The sequence below is a fragment of the Dromaius novaehollandiae genome, chromosome 9 (assembly GCF_036370855.1).
Source record: "Dromaius novaehollandiae isolate bDroNov1 chromosome 9, bDroNov1.hap1, whole genome shotgun sequence".
NCBI lineage: Eukaryota > Metazoa > Chordata > Aves > Casuariiformes > Dromaiidae > Dromaius > Dromaius novaehollandiae.
This window is the reverse complement of record NC_088106.1, coordinates 20,497,682-20,520,865: the sequence shown is the minus strand read 5'-3', so window position 1 is coordinate 20,520,865 and position 23,184 is coordinate 20,497,682. Positions and strand designations below refer to the sequence as shown.

The 23,184-nt window shown below is 35.1% G+C and overlaps 1 protein-coding gene across 2 annotated transcripts in view; it reads left to right on the top strand.

Moving 5' to 3' along the window:
• Positions 1-23,184, top strand: part of RHBDD1 (rhomboid domain containing 1) — a 52,285-nt gene extending 29,101 nt beyond the window's left edge. For both annotated transcript variants that reach the window (XM_026109736.2, XM_026109735.2), the window contains one exon: positions 18,435-23,184. In XM_026109736.2, coding sequence (XP_025965521.1) covers positions 18,435-18,553 — 119 coding nt within the window. In that variant the 3' untranslated portion in view covers positions 18,554-23,184. The remainder of the gene's footprint in view (positions 1-18,434) is intronic.

Here is a 23,184-nt window from a genome sequence, read left to right as displayed (position 1 = left end):
ATTTTCTGGTTTTCTTTTTGTCACCTTGATCTTTTAGATAATTTGGCTTCTAGCTGTCTTCAACATTTTGAAACTAGTCTTTTGAAAAATATACTGTATTTTCTACAGCAAAATTATTACTGTAGAATATTTGCTGTAGAAATGATTGTCATCTGAACAGTTCCATTTCATTCAAAACTGTACTGAAAATTTTAGAAGGTAGAGCCTTAGATTTGAAATAAATTAATATACAGTTCATCAGGTTTGTCAGTGAAAGATAGCAAATTAAATATCCTCAATGCTGTGTTAAGAATTAAAAAAAAAAAAAAAGTAACAGTCACATCAATATGCCATCCTATTTAAATACTAGATTTGGGGAAAGGAGGGGTCTAAAACAAGCTTTATTGAAATGGATACTTTGTATTTTACAGTCAAGATACATATTACATCACTTCTAACAGATTAAGGAAAAAAAACTTGCAAGGATTTTAGTATTAAGTGTTTTTAAATATTTTATCTACAGGAATGTAAACCGTGTTTGTTTTAATTTTTTTTTTTTTTGAATACTAGCGAAGAAATAGCAGACTACTGTATTTACAAATGTTTTTACAAATGTACGAAAGATAGCTGTTCGTGAGAGTAGTTGTGTTTGTGAGTGCTGAATACTTATGGGTATTGAGCCATTAGACTATAGGCAACTAACAAATGCGTGATGTGGCTCGGATGTGGCTTTAAAATCACATTCTCTCCTTTTGTAGTCTTAAGTTGCATTGTAGAAGGAAAAAAAATGTAAATTATTACAAGAATCTGAAAAGTCTGAAGATGTCAAATTCTAATCTCACTATAGAAAAAATGTGCACATATGATTGGTATTACAATAAGATAAGCTGTTTATATTTTCATTGCTGTAAAATGAAGTCAGTTGGTAATAACTGTGACAAAATTATGGTAATATAAATAGTTAGGCAATATGCATTTTAAAGGTTTTAGTGTGTCAGTGTGGAACACCTGCAGCTTTCACTTTTGCCCTAAATAATCTACATCACTAAAGGTGTTAGTAGCCTGTTTTTCTATCTGCTGTTTGGAATATCATGTTGTATTTGGACAAAGAAAAATTTTTAACTATAAGAGGGAATTTATTCTTATTTGGAGAATGCCCTTTGGTGAAACATGAGAGAGAATTTAAGTGCATCCTAGCATGAATATGTCTCTCTGGTAGATAACTGGTGTACCAAGGCACGTTTCTAGCTTTAGTTAGAGACAGTAGCATTCCTCAAGATGTAGTAGTGTCTCTTTTCAGTGCTAGTTGCAGTTTTTAACCTTTATAGATAAGTGAAGCTAGAAAATGTATAATTTCGTATATTGCCTCTGACACAGTTACAGTTTTGTCCTGTTAAATATATATAGGTGGAGTTTTCAATGGTTTTGCAACAGTGCTTTAATTTTTTCTCCTACCTGCCATTTTCTTCTCTTAAACAGTAGTTTACTTTGGAAAAGGTAGACTTTTAGAGCTCAACTTTTAAAATATTTCAGGAAATAAGCTTCTTAGAAGATAGGATTCCTACCTGTAGGCATGCACTTACTTTTCCAAGAAGGTAACACAGAGCAGGTAATTTATCATATCTGTCTTAGATTGACACAAAGGATGAGATAAAATTTACTGTTCTAATAAGCAATTAGGATATTCTTTCCTGTCAAGTAGTTTGAAAAATAATTAGCTTGAATGAGCACTGTCCTTTAAACAGGATGTTTTTTCCTAAAAGTATTACATTCTCTGCTTACAATTATACGAATGGTGAAACAGGTACTTAAAAAATTACATGATATAATTTGAAACAGATAGCTAGATGGATGTAGAAACAGATCCCACAACAAAAATTTAGTACTTTCTCCTTATTTCTCTTTTTGCAACTGTGAACTATAGGTTGGCTGGAAAAAAAGTATTGCTGTAATTTTGAATTTTTTGTTTTAGTTGTACATATGCATTTATTAGGATTTTTACACCACAAAATGTACCATTGCAGATTTAGAATTTCGATCCATTCTTATAACTCCCTGTGTTAGTATCCTGCTAGGTTATTAAAAGAATCTATCAGTGGTAGAGTACAGAATTACCTGGTATAAATTTTTGTCCAAAATTGAAAACAAATTTATGTTAAAACATGCATCATATTTAAGCTCAGTGATTACTCTTATATAATTCCATACCTGGGTTAGCAGAACACAGTATAAAGGTACTGTATTCCTGCTTAATCTGTGTTCAGGCATTTCTGAACTGCAGTTTTATTTTTATGCAATACCTTAACAATTTCTTAAAAAAATTAATAATTAGTGCCTGCTGCTACAAAAGAAATTGCTAGGGTTGTTTATGAGAGATTTATGAAAGCATCTTTTTTAACAGACTGTCAAAGTTACATAGTGCTTTAGGAGCTAGTTATTTATATTGTTTCCATTGCCAATTTTAGGTATACAGTTGTCCCAAACAGAAATCAATTTAAATAGAATTAATATGTTTTTCTAGATTTTTTTTTTTAATTTTCATTCTTGTTCTTATAATTACAATCTTATATTGGTCACAAATTGCAATAATTCTTCCTTTAGTTACATCAGAGAAATAATTTTTAATATAAAAACATCATTGTCTTTATGATATTTAAACTGTGGGATTTTATTAGGAAGTTAAAATATCTGGTTGTTAATTTTTGTCGTTGTTGTTGAAGATTGGCAGCCAGCCTTTAATGGAACCCTAGTGTGGTGTGTAACCGTATCTCTTGCCTGTTATGGTATTTCCTTGCTATTCTATCCTGAAGAAATATCTTAATTAGTATGAGATGGGGGTTTGGATTTTTCTTAGGGTCAGTGTTGGGTTTTTTACAACTTGAACTTCTAAATGCCCATTTTTCAATCCCAGTAGTGTTAAGAATCCCCTTAAAGCTCATGTCTGTTTACAAAGGAATTTTCCTCTTAAGACTAAACTTTTAAAACATGAAGGTGATAACAAAGTCTTTATATTTTGGAGTTAAAGAGAATATCTATAAATATATATGTAGGTATTCTTTTTAATGTAACATTGAAACTGTATAGACATTTCTTCAGTTCTAATAAAAAAAAATAGAAGCCCACCCACTTAAAACTTTTAGATAGCCTGGGATGGGCTAGTCATAGAAGCATCTGCTCTGCAGTTATCAAGTATATGATTCTCTGAATTTTTAAGAGTTCTCGTTTATGTTTTGTTGTATTGAGACTGGGCTTTATATTATATTTATAGAGGTCTATGAAAGTTGCCAAACCCATGGAAGATTGTAAAAAGAATGAAAGTGGTGTGATTATATAGCAATTGGCTATAGTCTTATTTCCCTTTTATCCAATCAGTGTTATCTTTCCTCTCTTGCAGTAATAAGAATGGCAGTCATTGCATTTGACTACAATGGATTTCTGTAGAAATGTCTTAAAACAGATTATGCGCTCAGTAGTGCAGTATCAGAGGAAAAATCAGGCATCTTCTCTGAGAAGGTGTACCAAGGATCTTGTTCACCACTGCATTGGATGGGAAAAAAAATTCTGAAATATCTTGCTCTTTAGCATCTTGCTGAGAATCATTGTGTTAACAGACTAGCCAAACAGAAGGATGGATGTTTATTTCTCAGAGAAAAACTCTGTTGCTAGTTTTCAAATGTGAGTAAGTGTGTGCATGGTGTGTGTGTGTGTTTGTGTGTAAAGCAGCTGAACATCTGTTGATGTCAAATGATTTTACAGCAAAGTAACATATTCCCCTTTCTATTCTAGTAGTCTGGTTTTGTTGCTTTTTATGCTTCTGTGGACCCTACTGCTTGGTGTAGAGGTAAATTAGTAGTGGGAGTACTGCCAAATTTAGAACATGATGTATTTGGGGGTCTAGGAACTATGGTTTTCCTAGAATTTTTTTAAAGTATTAATCTTCCTGAGTTTAGTAAACAAGATAGTGCTGGGAGATTTTTTCTTTTGCTTTCTTTCTCTGTGTTTGCATTTTATACAAAAACTAAATACGTTGTAAGTTTAAAAATAAAAAAAGTTTTTAAAAAATCCAATCCTAAACACCTAACAAAAGAAATATTTGTAAATATGATAGTCAAATTGATTTTTCTTCAGTGTATAAGAAAATTAAGTATCTTCCCAATTTCGATTTTATTGTAAGATTCTGTTTTCAGTGTATTTTCATCCATGGACCAGTTGTTTTTCACTACACATAAAACATACAGATAAACAACACCCTGTCATTCTGTTTGAAAACTGCAACCTGTGTTTAATTTTGTCTTTGACAGTTATGTTCAGCCAGTTACTTAAGCATCACTTGCCAGTGTAGCATTTGGGTCTCTTGTATTTCTACTTCCTTGACTCACTAATCTAGTAGGTAGATACCAAGTTTCAAATCCAATTTATCAGAAGTTCGTTCGTTCTTCTTTTTTTTTCTCTCAGCGATGTGCTTCTTCTTTGATTTTACCTTTGTCACATTTAATTTTCTAGTTCATATACCGCACTGGTATTTTAAAACAATTAGAGCCTCCTAGTGAATCAATAAAAAGGCCAATAGTTGCAGGGTTAAAATAGCAGTAGAATTTAATAAATTAGCTAGTTATCTCTGTAGCAGTATTGCTCAGTAAGAACCTGGTACTGCTCCTTTTCTTGCAATAGCTGATTTTAGTCTTACTGTTCACCTTTTCAAAGATGATGTTAGTGATGCATTAAAAAAAAAAAAAAAAGCTGGCATTTTGTAAAGATGAGGAAGAAAAGTCCTGATTTTTTTGGTGGTGGTGATAAAAGCTCACCAGGTGTGTCAGACACAAAGTATTTATTGAGATCTTCATGCTAAAGCCCATACAGAATGCTGCTTTTTTTCCTGTGACGTCCTAAATATACAAACATTTTTGAAGGTCTTGCTACTGCAGCTTTTTTTGGATGGTTTCCTTCTTGCAAAAGTTTCAGCTTCCAAAGAAAATGGAAATAGGAAGAAAACACTTTAATAGTTTTAAAAATACCTTTGACTGTAAGTAGAAATGTTTTTCTTACATTCACACTAGATTTATTAGAAAAGCACAGTTTGCCTATGGAGATAGAATCTGTTCTTGGTGTTTCGATCCAAGATTCAGTGATGCAAATAGGAATCTTTTCATTGACTTCAGTGGTCTCTGGATCAGGCTGCTAATTCAAAAGATTCCCCCCCCCCCCCGGTAACTTGACCTTTTTTTAAAGGAACAAATGTTGTTCCTTCCACAGTGGGTTTGGCAGGGTCACCTTGCTGGAGAACAGGCAGTTCTGCTTAACAGCTGTGGGCATAATTAGAAGAAGCTGTGTGTGGGCTACATAAAAGCACTCGCTTGCACTCTGGAGAAAGTGGTAGTTGCTGTGGACTGGCTCTAGTCTGGATTGGTGTTTCCATCTCTCCATCTGGGTTTCTTATTTTTGGCATTGGGAAGTGGATTTTGTTTGGAGTTTCTTTGTTGTTATGCATCTTTGTTAGGCATGCAGAAATGCCCCAAGTAAAAAACAAAAACTCTTTTTTCTAAATGTGATTTTTACATGTATTAAAAAAAATATGAATATTAACAAACTCATTTTACCACAAAAATTATCATCTCCAGACTAAGGTCAGTGAATATTCCTAATCTGGGATTTAGCCATTGGTTGATTTATTTTAACTCTACCTGTTTTATTGTTAGATTAATTCTAAAGACTGGATATCATTTACATTTTGTTCATTGAGATTATTTTGAAAATAATGTTCTGAATCTTTTCCTAATGTTTGATTGGATAAAATAGTTTCTTTTCCAGTGGTTTCAAGGAAAGTATAAGTCTCCACATTGTATCTTGTTGGCATTCCTAAACCTGGTTGTGTTCTGTTTTCTAATCCTGCTTCTCTTCCATAATTCTTTGCTTTCTGTGAGGAGTCTGTAGCTTGCATTTGTATTTTGAGTACAATTTGCTATTGTTTGTCTGCAGCAGTAGTGGGTTATGCTCAAAAAGAGTATATGGGACAGTTCTGTCTTTCATATTCAATCTAATATGTCTGTGCAGTCTTGTAGACAGACATGAGCAAGCTCTGCCTGCCCTGAAAGCTGGCTGGATGTGATCCAACTCCGATCAAAAAGTCTTAGCAAAAACCTGCTTGGACTTATAGAACTAAGGCAGTTACAGACACATTTAGCAAGCCTGAAGTACAGGCAGAATTGGTCCTTTCTGCAAAGGATTCGTTAGACGGCATAGCCTCAGTTACATATTTTAAATACGGTTCAGAGTATTGCAAGATGGTAATGAATATGAAGTCTGCACTTGTTAAGTTCTTCAGTGATCTGGAAGAGGATGTGTAGCACTATTTACCTTGTAGTTCATGAAAAGGTATGGTTAAGCGAGCACCTAGGTCTGAGCTTGAAATAATTTTAATCTTGCTTAGTGTGTGTGATTTGGATCAGCGTAACTTGGTACTTTTTGCATGCATTCATTCAAGTGATTACATAGCTTATATGTTCAATAATGTCAGGTTTATGACAATATAAATATCTCCTGATATCAGTAAGGTCAAGAAGGCTGCAGATACACTGGAACGCAGGATTAGAATTAAGAGTCATCTTGGCAAATTGGAAGGCTATCTTGAAAAAAGAAGGAAGTAATTCTGTGCGCATATTCTGCGTGCTTGTAGATATAATCAACAGCATAATATTGATCAACAATGTTGTGTTGTATAATATTTGCCTGTCAATTCAAATGTGTGAACAGGCATGTTACCTGCAAATCTTTCTGTGCTGTTCAATATTAACAAGACCTTACATGAAGCATTGTGTCTAGTTTTCAGCACTGCTTTTGAAGAAAGTCATGGAGCACCTGGAGAATCAGAGAGGAAGAACAATAAGAATTAAGCGATGATCTAGAAAAACAACCTTAGTAAACATATTGTATGAGATGAGGGGCAGAGGGCAGTTGGTCTACGGAAGAAATCAGACACAAATCTTCAAATACATTAAAGGTAGCTGCTAAGAGGAAGGAAATAGAAATTTAATTTTGAGCAATTTATAACACAAGAAATAAAGGTTTTATGTCACCAGTGGAAATTAAAATTAGATGTTAGGGAAAAAAATTTAATAGTGATAAGCACTGGAATAAATTATCAAAGCAGTTTGTGGAACCTTCATCCTGTGAGAGTTTTAAGGTTAAGCAAGTGTTGCTCATGAATGTGGCAAAGATAACTGAGTGTCTGAGGGTTAGAAGATTGATCAGGTGATCATTTAAGGTCCTTTGTAGCCCTGTTTTCTATGGCTCTGGTAATAAATTATGCTTCATCTTAAAATCAAAGCATATTAAACAACAAATGGTATATATGATTTAACTTAAGGAATTGAAAGATCATGGCAACCTGGAAAGAATTTTTTTGAGGATTTGATGACCAAGGAAGAAGAATACCACAGAGTCATGCAAGTATATCTTTTTAGCAGCTAAATGCACTAGGCTGCAGAACAATCTCTGAGGGGAATGAGGATGATACCACCTACATTATTTAAAACCTTTCTGGTCAAGCTATACATAGAGGATTATGGGGGCTGACGTGTTTCAGAAAAATTGAATAAGTCTGTTAGTATGACTCCGTTGTTTTATCTTTACGCTCAATTTACCGAGTCCTTTGTGCATTATCAGTATCAGACAAAGGGCTTTCTATTAAAATATTTAATGTTAAGTAAGGAAATGTAATTTTTTTTAACCATTGAACAGGGGCGCCTTGAGTTCTTGGTTTTGTTGGTGTGTTTGTTTTTCTTGTTTTTAGTATCAGAAAATGACCAGACATTACCTGTGAGCTTTACATTTTAGAAGTGATGAACCAAGTACAGTAACGTCATATGCAGACGTTTGCCAAGAATAGGCATGTTGCTTTATACTGGTAAGGGTTGAGCTTGTGAGTAACTTCATAATTCTAAAGGAACTGTCTAGAGGCGATGAAGTTTCACTTGCATTTATTCCTTCTTTTTGCCAGAAGAGACTTTGAGCATTTTAAGTTCTGTTTTGTGTAGCTCCTTAGTGTTATCCTATTTATTCTGTTCTTGCTCTACTCCTTTTCTTAGATCTCATCTTAGTGCTTTACTTGACTGTATTTTTGGCTGTTCATTATGGGATGTTGCACAGACCTAGTAAAAACGGTCTAGGAGAATAAAATACAGATCATGTGAACATCAAAATAAGTCACTTAAGTAATTTCACAAGGTAATGAATGTTTCAGCATCATTTGGAAGAGAGAATTGGAAAGTATGCCTAAACACTAGTGAATGTGCACTACTGAATCAGCCAAGGGAAGAAACTGCGTAGAAGAGAGTATGGACTAACATGATGTGTGCAGTCCTTAGTGCTTTCAGTGAAGGACATACTACAGATGCTTGAAAGAGATGAACTAAAGTTAAAGAATTGAGAAAAAGGATAACTTGTTATTTGTAGCTGAACAAAGGACTTTTATTAGATTATGATAAGTATTTGGCCTACCTGAATTCTTCTTGTAGCTGAAGTTATTCTTACTACTCTTAAGAAGAATAGATGTCTTTCAAAGATAGGTTAGGTAGCACATCTGTAGTTAAAGTTGTTTGTGGGTTTTTTTTAGTTGGTTTGCAAATCCTTTTCAATACTTCTTGTTACCAATGTGCTTTTAACAACTTTTGTTATTTTAACAAGAGACTGTTCTTTATTTTGGATGTGTGAATACAGCAAAGATTAGACTTTCTGAGGCACAGCTAAGCTAAAAAAAAGTCCTCATGTATGAGGGATATCCATATTAAGTCCTAGCTATCACTTTTCCGTATCCAGAATAGAATACCAGAGCTTTTGGAAGGAATATTTTGCACATTTCTCACTTTTATCTTCTCTTTTTTAAAAATAGAGGAGAGAGACTTTGTTCAATATTGATCTCCATCACTCCTCTAACAATCCAGTTATATCTGAATTCATTGTTTGTTGCTTTTCCTTCTCAATTCAGTACCCCATGACTAATTTCCTGCTAATTTGATCTTTGAGTTGTCAGCCTTTCTAAAGGACAGCCCTTAAACAGTAGTTAGACTTCCTTTCCTCTTCACCAGTTTGTTATCTTCTAGTCTGTAGATCAGGAATGTTGGCACCAACACCAGGAAGAATAGTTTCCTTCATAACATGACAAAACTCTTTTGTATACTCACAGAAACTTAAATGGCAGTGCTAGAAACATTAATGTGGTCTACTAGGAGATGGGTAGAAAAAAAATTAATGGTGATAAGTGCTAAAAGCTGTTAGACTGTATAGTCTGTTTGCATTTTGTAGAGAGGAAATGAGAGAGAAAAAGCAGTTTTGCCATTTTATGATTTATTTATTTACTTTTTTTAAATTGTAGTTCCTGTTTAGCTTCCAGTACAACATAAAGCAGCAGAAAGGCTGCTGTTTTGTGTGGGGGTGTGTGGGGGTGTTTTGCTTTGGTTTGGCTCAACTCTTTCCAGAAGCCTCCTGCCCCTTGCAAAGTATGAGAGTAGGAACAAAGAAGTTGTACTGTCTTTCCTTGGGATTCTCTGTATAACTTGGTAATCAGATGGTAGTTGGCTAAACTGGCATTCAGACTTGCCTTTGCTAAGTGACTGAAAGATAAGAAAGAATTACAGTAGTGCTGGACATTTGACTAGCTTCTCCCTGCCCTCCTGTTTACTTCTTTCAATTCTGTATGCATCAAGAATATCTGAATGATTATGCATATAAAAATTAGGCATTCAGATGTTGATAAACTGAGAGGAACCGCCACCCCCTTTTTTTCTTTTTCTTTTTAATTAAAACTATTTAAATGTTGGTGTTTTATGTTAAAAAGCAAGACAAGGAAGGCTTATACCACAGGTATTGCAATGTAGTACATTATATGTAATCTGTAGCATGCCCAGGAGCAATTTGTGAACTTTGAAATACAAGAAATAATATCCTGGCATTACTGCATAGTTAACAGGACTATACTATTTATGGAAAAATACATTATATGAAATGATATAAAAGCCAAGCAAGTGTTCAAAGATGTTGTGACAGTTCAGCAAATATTTTCAAACTGCTATTGCTTGGTAATATTTATTTATAAACTAAAAATCTTTCCCACCTATTTAACGATCTGTTTCTTGAAGGATGTCATTGTGGACACCACAAGGGAAGGATATACACAGCATTTCTTTTGAGGAACTGTGCCCAAAAGGGTTGCGTGTCTGGTTAGTGCTTCTGCCTCCCATATAAAATCTCTCATATTCATTTTTATAAAGAAGGAGAAAAGTAACCTTCTTTCTGGGAACCACAGGAAAGTTACCTGAGAACAGAGAGGCAGAAACTCTCTACTCTGTATTTCTTCTAAGAAATATTCGAAGTGATTGAACAAATATTCTAGCTAGAGTGACTATATAAGACATCTTCAGACTCGAAAAGCTGGTACATATAAAAAACAAGATTGGAAGGGCTTGCTAAAACTGTGAGTTATTAGGCCAATGCGTACAACCTTTCTCCTATTCCTTTGGCATTGACATTAATACTGATACTGGTGATCTGTATGTAATGAAATAATACAGTAATATAAAAGATGCAGTGAAGCAATTAAGCTGTATAAAAGGGCGATGCCTACATGAGATAATCCTAACAGTCCTGCATCTGCGAGGAACCAGAACTAATAGGCTTTGTCAGTGGGCAATTTTTTAGCTGCAGAAAATATAGTTTCAAGAAAAAGAGGAGGAAATCTGATGAGGCGTTTGTTTACTACTAACTATGACATAAGGTCTGAACTTTGGCTCCACTAAATGCAGATTTCCTGTCTTCAACACCTTTCTAAGACTGGGAAAATCAAAGACAGGATTATCCTTGTGTACACTTGGACATGAAACAATTACATTCAAGTAACTTTATCCAGATCAGTCCTCACTACCTGTTGGTTAACTGTATGCTACTCATTGTGTTGAAAAGAGATGGTCTGTCACATGTCTGTGACGATCTTTTACAAAGTAGGAAAGCCTCTACAAGGAGGAGATTTTGGAATTGAGGGGGTATATGTAGTTTTGGTATGGCTACCATATTTGCTTTTGCCAGGGCAAACAATGAGTGATAGTGAAAATCGTAAGCTATTGAACTGAGATATTCTAGATCCTTCTTTAACAAGGCTAAAGTTAACATGAAAATGATGTACAGACACACCGCTTTGTAATACCATCGCTACTTTCTGGCTAGTCACCTTTTTTTTATCCAGCAGTATAAAATTTACCAAGGGCCTGATGTGCATTTCTCCACCAGTCACAGACTTGTACAGTTTGGTAGCTTTATACATTCTTCCTGAAGTTTATGGAAGCTCTTTTGCAAATCCTATTTATCATCTAACCTAAAACTGAGGCCTTACTTCAGAGAAAAGAAAAATTAAGTGAGCAAGTTTGATGTAACATTTTTGTGGCTTGTTCTGTAAGTAGAACTAAGAGCTGTATGGTGATCGTCTGCGTTTAATTGGCCCTGTGAGATGACCAGTTGACTTTTCTTCCTTTTACTGCATTTCATGCAGAGGAGAAAAAAATGCACACTTCAGACATTACCTGTATTTTCTGTTATTACACTGGCAGGGTGGAATCTTTCAAATCGTCCTCACATCTGATCTTGATGATTAGAGACCAGTGCAGAGGTGAAGACTGGATGGGTTGCTCATTTGCATTGCCAGCTGGCTGGATGAGTTTACCTTTGCTTTCCAACATGGCTTGCTGTGTCACAGCCTAATCAATGTCTTTGGCATCTCTCTGAAATCTGTATGCTGCTTCGTGAGTGGTTTGGTTGCATTTGTGTTATGCAGTGAGTTTGGCTGTGAGTTCAGGTGCTGTATTCAGAGGAGCAGATCTTAATTATCTGTTGGACTGATGTAGCTAAAACTTCCAGTTCCCATGGTGTGGAGTATTGCTTGTCAGGTATCTGCAGTGGGAATTCTCATTGACACATCCTCAGGAAAGTTGGTTTCTTCTGCAGTAACCATGATTCCTATAGATATTGCAGTTAATAGGTATTTCCTGACTAGTTCTTCCTTTCTGACTTGCACATATCTCAGGTGCAGAAAAACAGAGGGAAAGCAGCTGTAATGATCCCTTTAGCCTCCCAGAACTGTAAATCAGGGTGCATATGCTCTTGTAACATCACTGGTGCAAAAATCTTGTGCTTGTATGAATAGAGCACTTGTGTATGTTCAGTGGAATCCTCCAAGCCTGTAACATCTCAAAGAATGACAACTAATGTAGTTCTTTGTTATGGGACACTTTGTTATCTATTAGATATTTACTAGAACTAATGAAGTTTCACATTAGAAACCTGAATGATGATTTTCAAAATGTTTAACCTTTCGTTGGTTTAAACAGGAGAAGACAAAGGCAAACTCTTTGCTTTTATGAAGTCATATAATTACTTATGTGTATACAGGATTTTGATCACACAGTTCCTACAGTTTTACTGAACTTACTACTTGGCAGTAGAATTATTTAAAAGATAAATGTATATATTTAAGTCTGCTGGTAACTAGTGTGAAAAAGTGCTTGAGATATGTAGATAGGTGTATATATACATATATAAGAAACATTCTTTTATAATGCTTCTCCTGTTTTGTTACTGAAAGATATTTGAATGTAAATTAATCTTTTGTTTCTTAGTGGGTTTGTCTATGCATGATGCTTGCCTCAAATTGAAATGTTATAGTCCTAAAATTCATAAATGATATCCAAAAGTTGTTACATGCAAATGTTAATTATGGCTTACAGTTAAGGAATTAAACATCAGGAAGTTATGAATTCTTAAGAGTCAGACTTCTTTAGTAGGACCTAAATTAGATCTACATATATGTCACAGCTTTTATGAATGTGAACAGTGTCTTACAATTGCACATTAGTGCGCTACTTCCTTCAGTAGAACTTGCTGTTGGGATTTCTGGCTGGTGTAGACAGATTTTTGAGGAAGATGTCACACTAAAGTCGGAGGCAAAATTTTCACTGACTCATTAACTGTCGTATTTTCACCTGTGTGCTTTCCTTGGGAAAGAAGAGACTTCTCTGTATTTTTTCAAGTATCAACTGATTTCCTTCACCTTTAGAGGCCTGCTATTTCCACCAAGACGAGTGATGAATTGTTGCTGATGTTCTTAGTTTTTCACCTCTTTCTGTTGTCTTTTCTAGACCATGCACCTAGTAACTGTATTTTAGTACTTGATATGCTGAGAATGTGTGAATAAGATCTGGGAAAAGAGCTTTGAGCTGATCACTATTAGAATAAAAAGCCCAAGAGAGAGAGTGTAATGCATGTCCAAGGACAGCCTTGTGTTGAGAATGCATATGCTAAAAATACTAGGAACATTTTACTTAACACCAAGATAGACAAAACTTAAAGGATTGTTTTATAGAAGACAGGATGTGTTAGCTGTTCAGCTTCAGAGTTAAAATGCTGGCTATTCAGTTGGTCTTTTCAAAACAAACATTCTGCTACAAAATACTATACATAATGGCAAATTTAAGTTCTGAATTTAGGACTGGATTATTACTGAAAAAAATCTATCTATCTGTCTATTCCAGTGGCTTTCACTTTGCTTTCCTTTTGATGAAACCTGATGTGACAGAGAAACTGCTAGATGCTGGCAAGTAATCCCTGGGTTTCAAACCAGCCAGACAATAAACAACTCTCTAATATTCAGTGCAGCAGCTTCTGTAGAGCCCATCTGTTTCAAAATAACCCTAATTCCGCTTACAGTGCGGAATGCTTTGCTGGCTGGAGTTTGTCCCAATTTCCGTGGCGGCCTGTGTGACTCCGGTGCCATCTGCTGGGTGAGTGAGCATTGCCGTCAGACCCAGCAGAGATGTTGACCCAGCTGCCTAGCACTTCTGGCAGCAGTCATCTTCCCCCTCTGACAAGCAATGGAAGAGGCTCAGATCTCATTATTTAGCCACCTTCTTGCTCATGTATGCAGTTATGCACATAATTAAAAATGTGTGTTTAATACTGTGAGTTAGTTGTGCCCTCTCCCCTTTTGTTTCCTTTCTTAAAAGGGGAGAGAGACCGTGGCCCAGTTGCAGCTGTCATCTTAGACATCCTTTACAAAACCCACAGATCTACATAAGTTATAAGTTACATTATTGACTATTAAATTGTTCCCCAAACCTCTCTGAATCGCTTAAAGCAGTTTGACGTATAAAGCTCTCTAGCTTCTTTGCTTTTTGCTACAAGATGATTTACTGTTTTCTGATAGATCTTCTAAAATGACACTTCAGATGTTGGAACTGTTTGAAAAAGATGAAGTTTAAGCCTAGATGGGATCAGCTCATGCCTATATGGTAGCACCTCTTCTGTTTCTGACATCGTTTTTGTGACTAGAATTAGTTGTTTGTGAGTCAGGCGCTTCTGGGGGTAGACTGTGGTGTTGATTTGATGCAGTGTTGTGAGCTCTGAAAGTCTACAGTGGAAACTCCTGCTGTTTGATAACTGCCTTTAATTCTACGTATTGTAACTTCCCTAGAATACGGATGAACACAGGAAAAGTCTTAGTAAATTACATTTTTTGTTGTTGTGATTTTGCCATATTTTTAACATATGTACCTTGCAAGAGGTGTAGAAACAGATGCCAGATGTTTTTCATCATGTAGAAGTTTTTCATCTATTTTCCTTTTGGCACAATAAAATTGATTTAATTAAAGAATGAACAAGAAGAATCTATTGCTCTTCTGATTGTCCTACAAAACTACTCAGTATGATGATACTTAATTTGAAATCTTCTTTTATCTGTAAATGACCTGTTACAAGTAAGATGAACTATTCAGCATCTGTGGAATTATTTCATCACTGAAATGTAATTCATTATTTACTTTATAAATGTCTCAAATATGAATGCAAACGGCCCATTGAAACATTTATGAAGTTTCATTGTGTTATCATAAAGTCTTTAAGGAAGTTTTGGGCATTATCAGCTGTTATATGTTAATAGTGCCCAGAATTATATGAGAGCAGAACTGAAATACACAGGTACTGCAAGGTAAGTCTTTCATTTGAAAGACTGTTACTACTTGGATCCAATAAAACAGTCCTAACGTCTTGTGTGTGTTCTGGTAGCTGAATTTGTCATGTGCTTTTTGCTGTCTGGGCTTGTGTAGAATTTGTAGTATATTTTTGCTATTCTAAAATAGAACCGTGCATAAAAAAGTCACTCAGTCTGATCTTCGGAAACGCTGAATATTAGCAGATTCGGAAATGTTGGTGAAATTTGAGGAGTCTCACTGTCTCTCAGCATCTAATCTTCATATTAGTTGATATAAAATTGAAGAGAGTGTTGTTTGTTTACAGTCTGCTAATTATAAAAAATAAAAGCATGTAACAGGACTTAAGATATAAAATGAAAGCTTTCCTTAGGAATCAGAACAACCAAATTGGATGCAGCATTTTCAGTACAAAGTTTCAAATATTCAATAAGGTATGGCTAGTAGTCTCATATGAAGATATATTTTCTCTTATTGACTCATCAGGTAAAGTGGTTGCAATTCAAAATGACCATGTTGAACATGCCAGTAATTTTTTTCCAAAAGTCAGAACTTTACTGGAAAAAACAAGAGAGCATGACAACATCTTTAACTTTTTGAAGGATTCCCTGTTTAATTATATCTTTTATGACTTGAAAAATCTTCTGCTCAAGAGTTTTTATTTTTCTGTATTATTTAAATCCAAGAAAAATGTGCAAATTTGAGTAATGATCTGCAGTTTTTCTTAACTGGCCAAAATGGTCTCACGCATCGGCTTAAACAGTTTTGCGGTCCTTTTTCAAAAATCGTTGTTACGGTTCCTACACAAGCAGTTCCTCGTGTAAATCTTCCCAGAGATCGGGGGTTCCCAGCCACTGAAGGAAGAGCAGGAGCCAAGGATGGGCGAATCCGCTCGGTGTCGGTGACAGTGGGCAGTGCAGCTGATCAGCTGTGCCTGACTCTGTTGTTCTGAGTGTAAAACACCTGCTGGTTTTCTCAAATGCAAAATACTTGCTGGCACATAGTGGAAAAATAAGTGTTTAAAAAGGGAGGACAAGCAGTGTTGTCTTCATTTCATATTGTGTATGTATGTGATTAATCAATTTTCTGATTTTGGCATGCCAAGTAACCTTTGAACCACTGCTTAATATATTATATGTTATGGCTAGGAAGGACTGTAGGTTCAGAGCAATGTGCTGTAAGGCTTAACTACAGTAAATATTTTAGGCTTGATAAGTACATTTGTTTAACATCATAAATGAAAATGTTTAAGGTTAGCAAGGTTTTATCTGTGTCACACTAAGACAGGTTTAGCTAAACCAATTGTAGTTACAGCAATGATGTTCTTTGGTCCAAAGTCCTCTAGTTGTAAACTTTAGTAACAAAAAAAAAAAAAAAAAAAAAAAAAACAGAAGGACAGGAAAGTTGCTGAGGGTCTCGGTCTTCGTTTGCATGTTTATTCCCAGGATGCACTTACAGTTTGCAGTAGAATTGATTCAAAAGTATGTAAGGCTTAATGTTTTGTGCAGTTCTTTGCACTATATCCTTTGGTTTTATCTACTTTCTAATGTTACTGTTGTTTTTAAAATACTTTAAATCCAATCTTAAAAGTCTTTAGTCTTTCATTTTTTTGCTGAGCTGTTGAAAAGATTGTGTCTTTTTCTTGCATAGAAAGTAGTTGTGGTAAAATTACTATTTCCGTATACCGCGGCATATAAATATTTTCATTAGTTAAGTCTGTTATTTTATTAATGTTTCTGTTGTATTTTAAAAAAAAGGTGTTAGGGAACTATTTTGGGTAAGAGGATTATTTAAATATGTATATAAATACATAAATACATATATTCAAACCCTCACATTCAGACAGTTCTTCATTCTTCATCATATCTTTTGATGTACAAATACATCTTTCCTTGAAGATCACTATAAAGCTTTTCAAAACAGTTTGTGAGTCTTTTCTTTTTGTGTCAATATATAAAGGAGCAATTTATTTTTTTTTAAACACGTCTTTCTACTTTGCTTACAATTGATGAACTTACTAGGCATCTTACTATGGCATGCTATTCTGCAATGGAAAAGTATGCATACAGCTAGGGTAAGGAGTGTGATGACAATATCCAGGGGTTTCATATAGTGTTTGTCACATAGTGACGTATCATTTTCAGAGGTTGGAGGAACAGCTTATGTGCATTTTCAGGTTTGTATTTAGCAAGCTGAGACACAGAGACAAGTTGAAGATAAAATGTCAAATGCACATTAAATTCACTTTCTGCATGCTAATATGAATTTGAAAAATCCCCTTAAATGGTGCATCTCTTTTGACAAATACTCATGTTAATATTGCCACCTACCAGTGTTTGAGCAGCTAGTTATCTCTGGCAGCATTTTCCAAGAGTTTAAGTTCTTGGCAAGTGTAAAGAAAAAAAATACTGTATACTTGTTCTGATATTTTCACAAAATCATCCATTTGTTGATAAGTACTCTACAAATTAAAATCCTCTCGTAATTGAATCAGAAAGTAACAGAGATCTTTGCAAGCTGGACTTTCCCTGACTGTGTAACATAAACAGGCCTTACGTGTTCAATGCAATTTCTGATACAGGATACAGCTGCAGTTAAAGTCCATCTTGAACATAATAGCATGATAATTGCTCTTTGTTTTCTGTATTCATATTGCTAATCTAAATGAGATCCTGAGATGAATATTTAAGAGAGACGGAATATTACAAAGGCTGTTGTGTTATCTTTAAAGCTAATTTGTTTATCCTTAATACTGTACGTAAGCTCAGAAGGCAGTCTTTCATTTTTGTCTCCCGGAGTCCCCCCGGATATAGGAGTTTGAGGTTGTGTATAACCACAACCTTTTAATCTTTTCTTTGCTCTGGGCCTTAGAATGTGAATTCTGCACAATTGCTGGAATAGTTTGTTCTCTGTTTTCTCTCTTGCAGTGCCAGGACAGAGAACCTTCAGCCTTGCTGTGTACTGTTTCTGCTCAGATTAGTTTACATAGTTTCTCTCCAGCTGAACTGCCACGTGTAGTTTATTTCTTAATTGCTTGCTGCCAACTAAAAATGGAAATTTTATGTACATCTGGTATGGGTCACCACTTGTTGGACAGTAATACTAACAGCAAATTCAAAAGCTTATTTTGCCAGGAGTAACTACTGAGGACATCTAAAAAGTTTAACAATCTGGAGTTTACTGTATAAAGTAGGGATTGTGAAAAGTTTGGGTTTTTCCTTGGGCGGGAGAGAGATTGGGGGTGTTCTTTGTTTGCTTTTTTGTTTTTGGAAGAGCAGTTGCTGTAAACTGTAATTGTCCTAAACCATTGGAATTAGAAACATTCAACTCCCTGTTAGCCTCTGTGTTAGCACATTTTGGATTACTGGCCATACGTGAATTTTGTTCGTACTAGAGAACAGAATAACAGTTGCTTTTCATTGTGTCTTTCAGATTTTGGTGGAGCAACACATAATAATGTGCGGCGACCCTATGGTTTTTGGCTTCCACCTGAGCAGCTTTCAGAAGAGGAAATGAGAAGGCAAAGGCTTCGTAGGTTTGAAAGACGTTGAAACTGGCAGGTGTTGATGTAAATTGCAAAGTGCTGTTCAGAATTACCAAAATATTTGTAGGTTTATTCATTTGTAATGTTTCTTTCCAGTTTTTATACTACTGGTTGCAAAGCTGAAAAGTATGCATTTGGGGGAGTTCAGGCTCAGCTGGAACTTGCATCAGACTCTTGAGATGGGAGGAATCAAACTGTGATCTTTAGCCGTTCTCAGTCTTGATGCACCTTAAATATGGAAGAAGACTGATAGGTGGACTAATGGTGTTTTACCCACACTCATTCACTCACTCACTTGTGCGCAAACTCTCTCTCCTCCTTTCTTTTGTGTAGCTACAAGAATTCCTTGGCTTTTTGACTGCTTACATTCTCAGTCAACAGGTTTTCTTCATCTATCACAGACAAAAAAGCCATTATATTTGTGTTTTTTTCAAAGTTTTAAAATATGTAAATCTTACTTGCAAACTTTTCTCTGTTTATACATGATGACTGACTGCTTTGGGATTGGCATGTAAAATGTCATTTTAAAAAATTGCCTTGATAGCAGCCTATAGGCTTAAGCTTTCTATCAGAGTCTTATAAGCTGTGTTTAAAAAGAAAAAAAAGAAAAAAAGATGCAGCTATTGTTATCCTAAGAAGTTATTTAATATAACCTTGTGTTTTGCAGTGTTCCTTAAATCCTGTCATTTTCATCTAGAGGTTGTGTGTGATAAAGCTGAGTTGTGACTACTTACAATTTCCTAAAGCCAGTCTTAATGTTTATGATTTAAATCCAAAAATGCTTTCCTTTATAGAGTTAAAATAACTTGTTCTTAGGAATTCCATTGAAAGGGAGATGGATATGCCATGTAAAGAATATATTTATTTAGTAATTTATACTTTTTTAAAAGCATCTATTTCCCTTTCTTAAAAGGCTATATATCCTGCAGGCAACAGAAATTGTATCATGTACATGTTGTTCGTGCAGCTTTAGAAATTTTGCTATTTCCGTATATGTATTTCATCTGAGGTCCAGTAGGAGCTGTAAGAGTTAGCAGACTTGTGCAGATCTTGCCTAAATACAGGATACCTTGAATTCTCTATTTTCTGGAAAGCATTTCTTTAGGTACCCAACTCGAGAGTAGCTGATTGGGAGACCAGAGAGCTCAGTTGTCACTTTGGACTGACCCTCCACTTGCTGCTTGTCAAGCAGTGGCTGTCCTGCTCGTGGCACCAGCACCAGACAGGCTCTCTGCACCCTATCTCAGTGCAGGATGCTCTCAGACTGTCTTTCAGTTAAGCTCATGAGTACAAAACCAAAATTCATGAACATATCTACCTATTTAGTAACATTAACTAACAAACTGTGAATGCTTTTTGTTCTAGTATAATTTCGAAAAGCTGTTCTTGGCTCAAACTTTTTCTTGCAATGAGAGAAATTCTCCTGAGATTGGGGACACTCCTCCTATAACTATTTTCAGTCCTGAAGAGGTGTGATTGCACAAGAAGAATTTGATTATTGTCTTTTGGCACAGAACTGCTGGAATCTCTTCAGCACTGATTTAGTTGAGTGTGAGGATGAACAATTTAATGTTTTTTTTTTCAGGGTCATGTGATCACTGATCTGTGCTTTATAAAGTCTTGAACCTGTACCTCTCTATGGAGTTATATGTAGAATGTAAAATCATAGCGCTATATTTTTCATACAGAAAAAATCCTGCAAGTAAATTGTTGAGTATCTTGTCTAAATAACGTACATCTTCTGGTTTTCATTAATGTGTGTAAGGGAACCTTTCATTTGCTGAGAAATGCAAGGGCTGTTCTCTCTTCTGTGCCATTACCACTTTCACCATTTTTTTGTTGATTTTGTGCCCAGAAGCAGCACAATATGATTATGCCAGGTATGTGGCTTTCAAGGTCCTGAGAGCCAAAGGACAGGACTGTAATATGACTTTGGTTGTACTTATTAAAGGAGTGTAAGAACACTGTTAGTATTATACACAGTATTTTCTGGCAGATTCTAAGGCACTTAGTACTTACAGACTGGTGATGTTTGTTGTCTTCTCTCTTGGTTGTTTTCCAATATATGCAGTAGCCATAGAATAAAACAGATAAAACTAGAAGATTCATATCTTCTAGTAGGTCAATTTTTCTAATTTCTTACAACTTCTGAAATTATTTATAAAAAAACTGCATAGGCTTTGAATGTTTTGCTCAATGTGTAATAATTGTGTAAATGATGAAGGAATAGCATTGGTGCCTCAAACTAATCTTAGTGCTCTGGTGGAAAGTTTCAATGTGACTTACTAGGTCTGTTAAACTCCATTATCCTAATTATTTAAAACCATTGGATTAGTCAGTAGTCAGTTGAAAAAACAGAACTTAGTGAAACCAAGAACATGATTGCAATTTTAAAACCACTTGCGTATTTTTGTAAAGTAAGGTTAGAAATATCAATGGCACATGAAATTACACAGGAAGTTCCTCATGCTTATATTAGTAAAAAGAAGAAAGCTTTTTGGTAGGATATATCTTATATGGAGGGTCCATTTTGGTTCCCCTTTTTATTCTTACTTTGTCAAGAAAGTACTTGCCATTAAATAATCACAAAAATTGTCAGTAGTATAGTTGCTTACCTGTTTTCACTTTTTTCTTACATGAAATTGAAATAAATTTTTTTTTTTACATTTCAAACTGTCTGGTTTTCATTATGGTAATTAATAAAGCATGAGTTTTAAATTACAATGCTAACCACGATATTATTAGAAATGAAGACTTACAACACTGTGGGGGCAGATAACTTATGCTGGGCCTAATTTTGCTCCTTTTGAGTTTAGTGGAAGTTTTGTGATTGAGTTACTGGGAAGAAGTCCTGATATTTATAGTATTTTGTTTATTAATTATTAAAGTTTATTAATAAAAGTAATTAAAGTTTATTAACAGAATGAATCTTTAGTAGGCTTTTACCCTGTGCTTTCCATGTAGAATATGGATGCTTCCTTTAAAACCTCCCCACCAGTTCAGGTTTCAGAGCCCTGATGATGGTAGATGTAAGTCACAGATGAATTTCTAACGTATGCTCTGTTCCACTTTATCTGTTCAGGGACAAAAATTCAGGGCAGTTTACATAAATTGATAGTCCACACTGAATAGTCTCTGGCCCTGTTTAGTGGCTGACTTACTCTACATAAAATAAGGATTCTTCAAGGAAAAGAAAAGAAAGGTCCTGTATAGTTCTGTATAATGTATTTCACATCTGAAATTTGATTCCTTTTTCTCAGGAGCTGGGATATCTTGGGAACATTTAGTACTCCCTCTGAACTTTGTCATCAGGTACCATGTAAGAAATTCCACGTTCCTAATTAACCCTAATCAGCAAACTTGTTAACAGCCCAATCCTTGAGGTTTGAGGGTTGAGTGACCTAACATTTTACTGCTAATATATATGGGTTTCTTCCAATCCAGAATTAAGATGTGGTGAAGGAGCAGAGTGCTTAATTTTTAAAATTCTTTCCTCTCTTCTTGTTTGTCTTTAAGTACAGGCAAATTATATAATCATATGTATGTATTTTTTTTCCTGGCGGTGCTTTCTCTCCTCAGGGGAAAAATATCCTAAAAAAATACTGAGAAAATGGTGCTCATACATGTTCCAGATTGTGCCAGATGAGTGCACGTGGAAATAATGTTCTCAGTACGGGCTGTAAACAAGATCAGAATCTGACCTGCCATCCATAAACCTTGATTGATATCTTGGTGCCAGGGAGAAGTGTTTAGAGGAAAAGCATGTTGATTCTCATGTACCAGCTTCCTCTTGAGAGAAGTCATTCTGCCTGAGACTCTGTTTTCCATGGCTACCTTTCAAACAGGGTTTGCTCATTGATGAAAATCAGAAAAAGAAAATTTCATTGTCTTTTTAAAGTTTGATTAGTGCCACCTTGCTTATTTTTCACATGTACCTTCAAATTGGTCCAAGAGTTCTAGTGGTATAAAGGGTGTAATAGGAGATGGTGAAGAGACTGGTCATTTTAGAAAACTTTTGCATTTGGTTTTTATTACCTTTTCTTTGTAGCTGAAAGTGCGAACTTTAAGCTCTGATTAGGTGTGATTTCTCATACCATGTATGCAGGTAAGGAAAAAGAGCCTAAATACTGGCTTGTTAAAGTAGTGATACATACAAAAGTCCCTGGGTTGATGATATATCTGTGGAGAAAAGAAAATTCTTATTAAAACAGATACTGCTAGGAGATGGTTTTGATTAGGCTTAATAAAATGCCAGTTTTGGTAGCTTTTATGCTAAAAAAGAAGAAAAGTGGAAATAGTGTGGCCGATAGAGGCAAAGTCTTTACATCAGCAGTCTTCATGGCAGATGGCTTAGTTTTGTTTTATATAATTAAGGAGCTTGAATTGGAGATGATAGAGCAAAGCTGCAAAAGCACAGTTAGTCCAGTGTAGCTATCCTGACCAAATGAAAATAAAAAGAATTGCCTCTTCTCTTATGTATTAATTACATGATTGGAAATGCCTGCAGAACAAAAGTAACTTTTTCTTTCATGTTATTCATTGCTCTTTCTACTTATGATACCCATATACACTGAGTGTATATACTGTTAAATACCAATATATTGACTTTACAAGAATAAAGAACTGTTGCACCTTTAA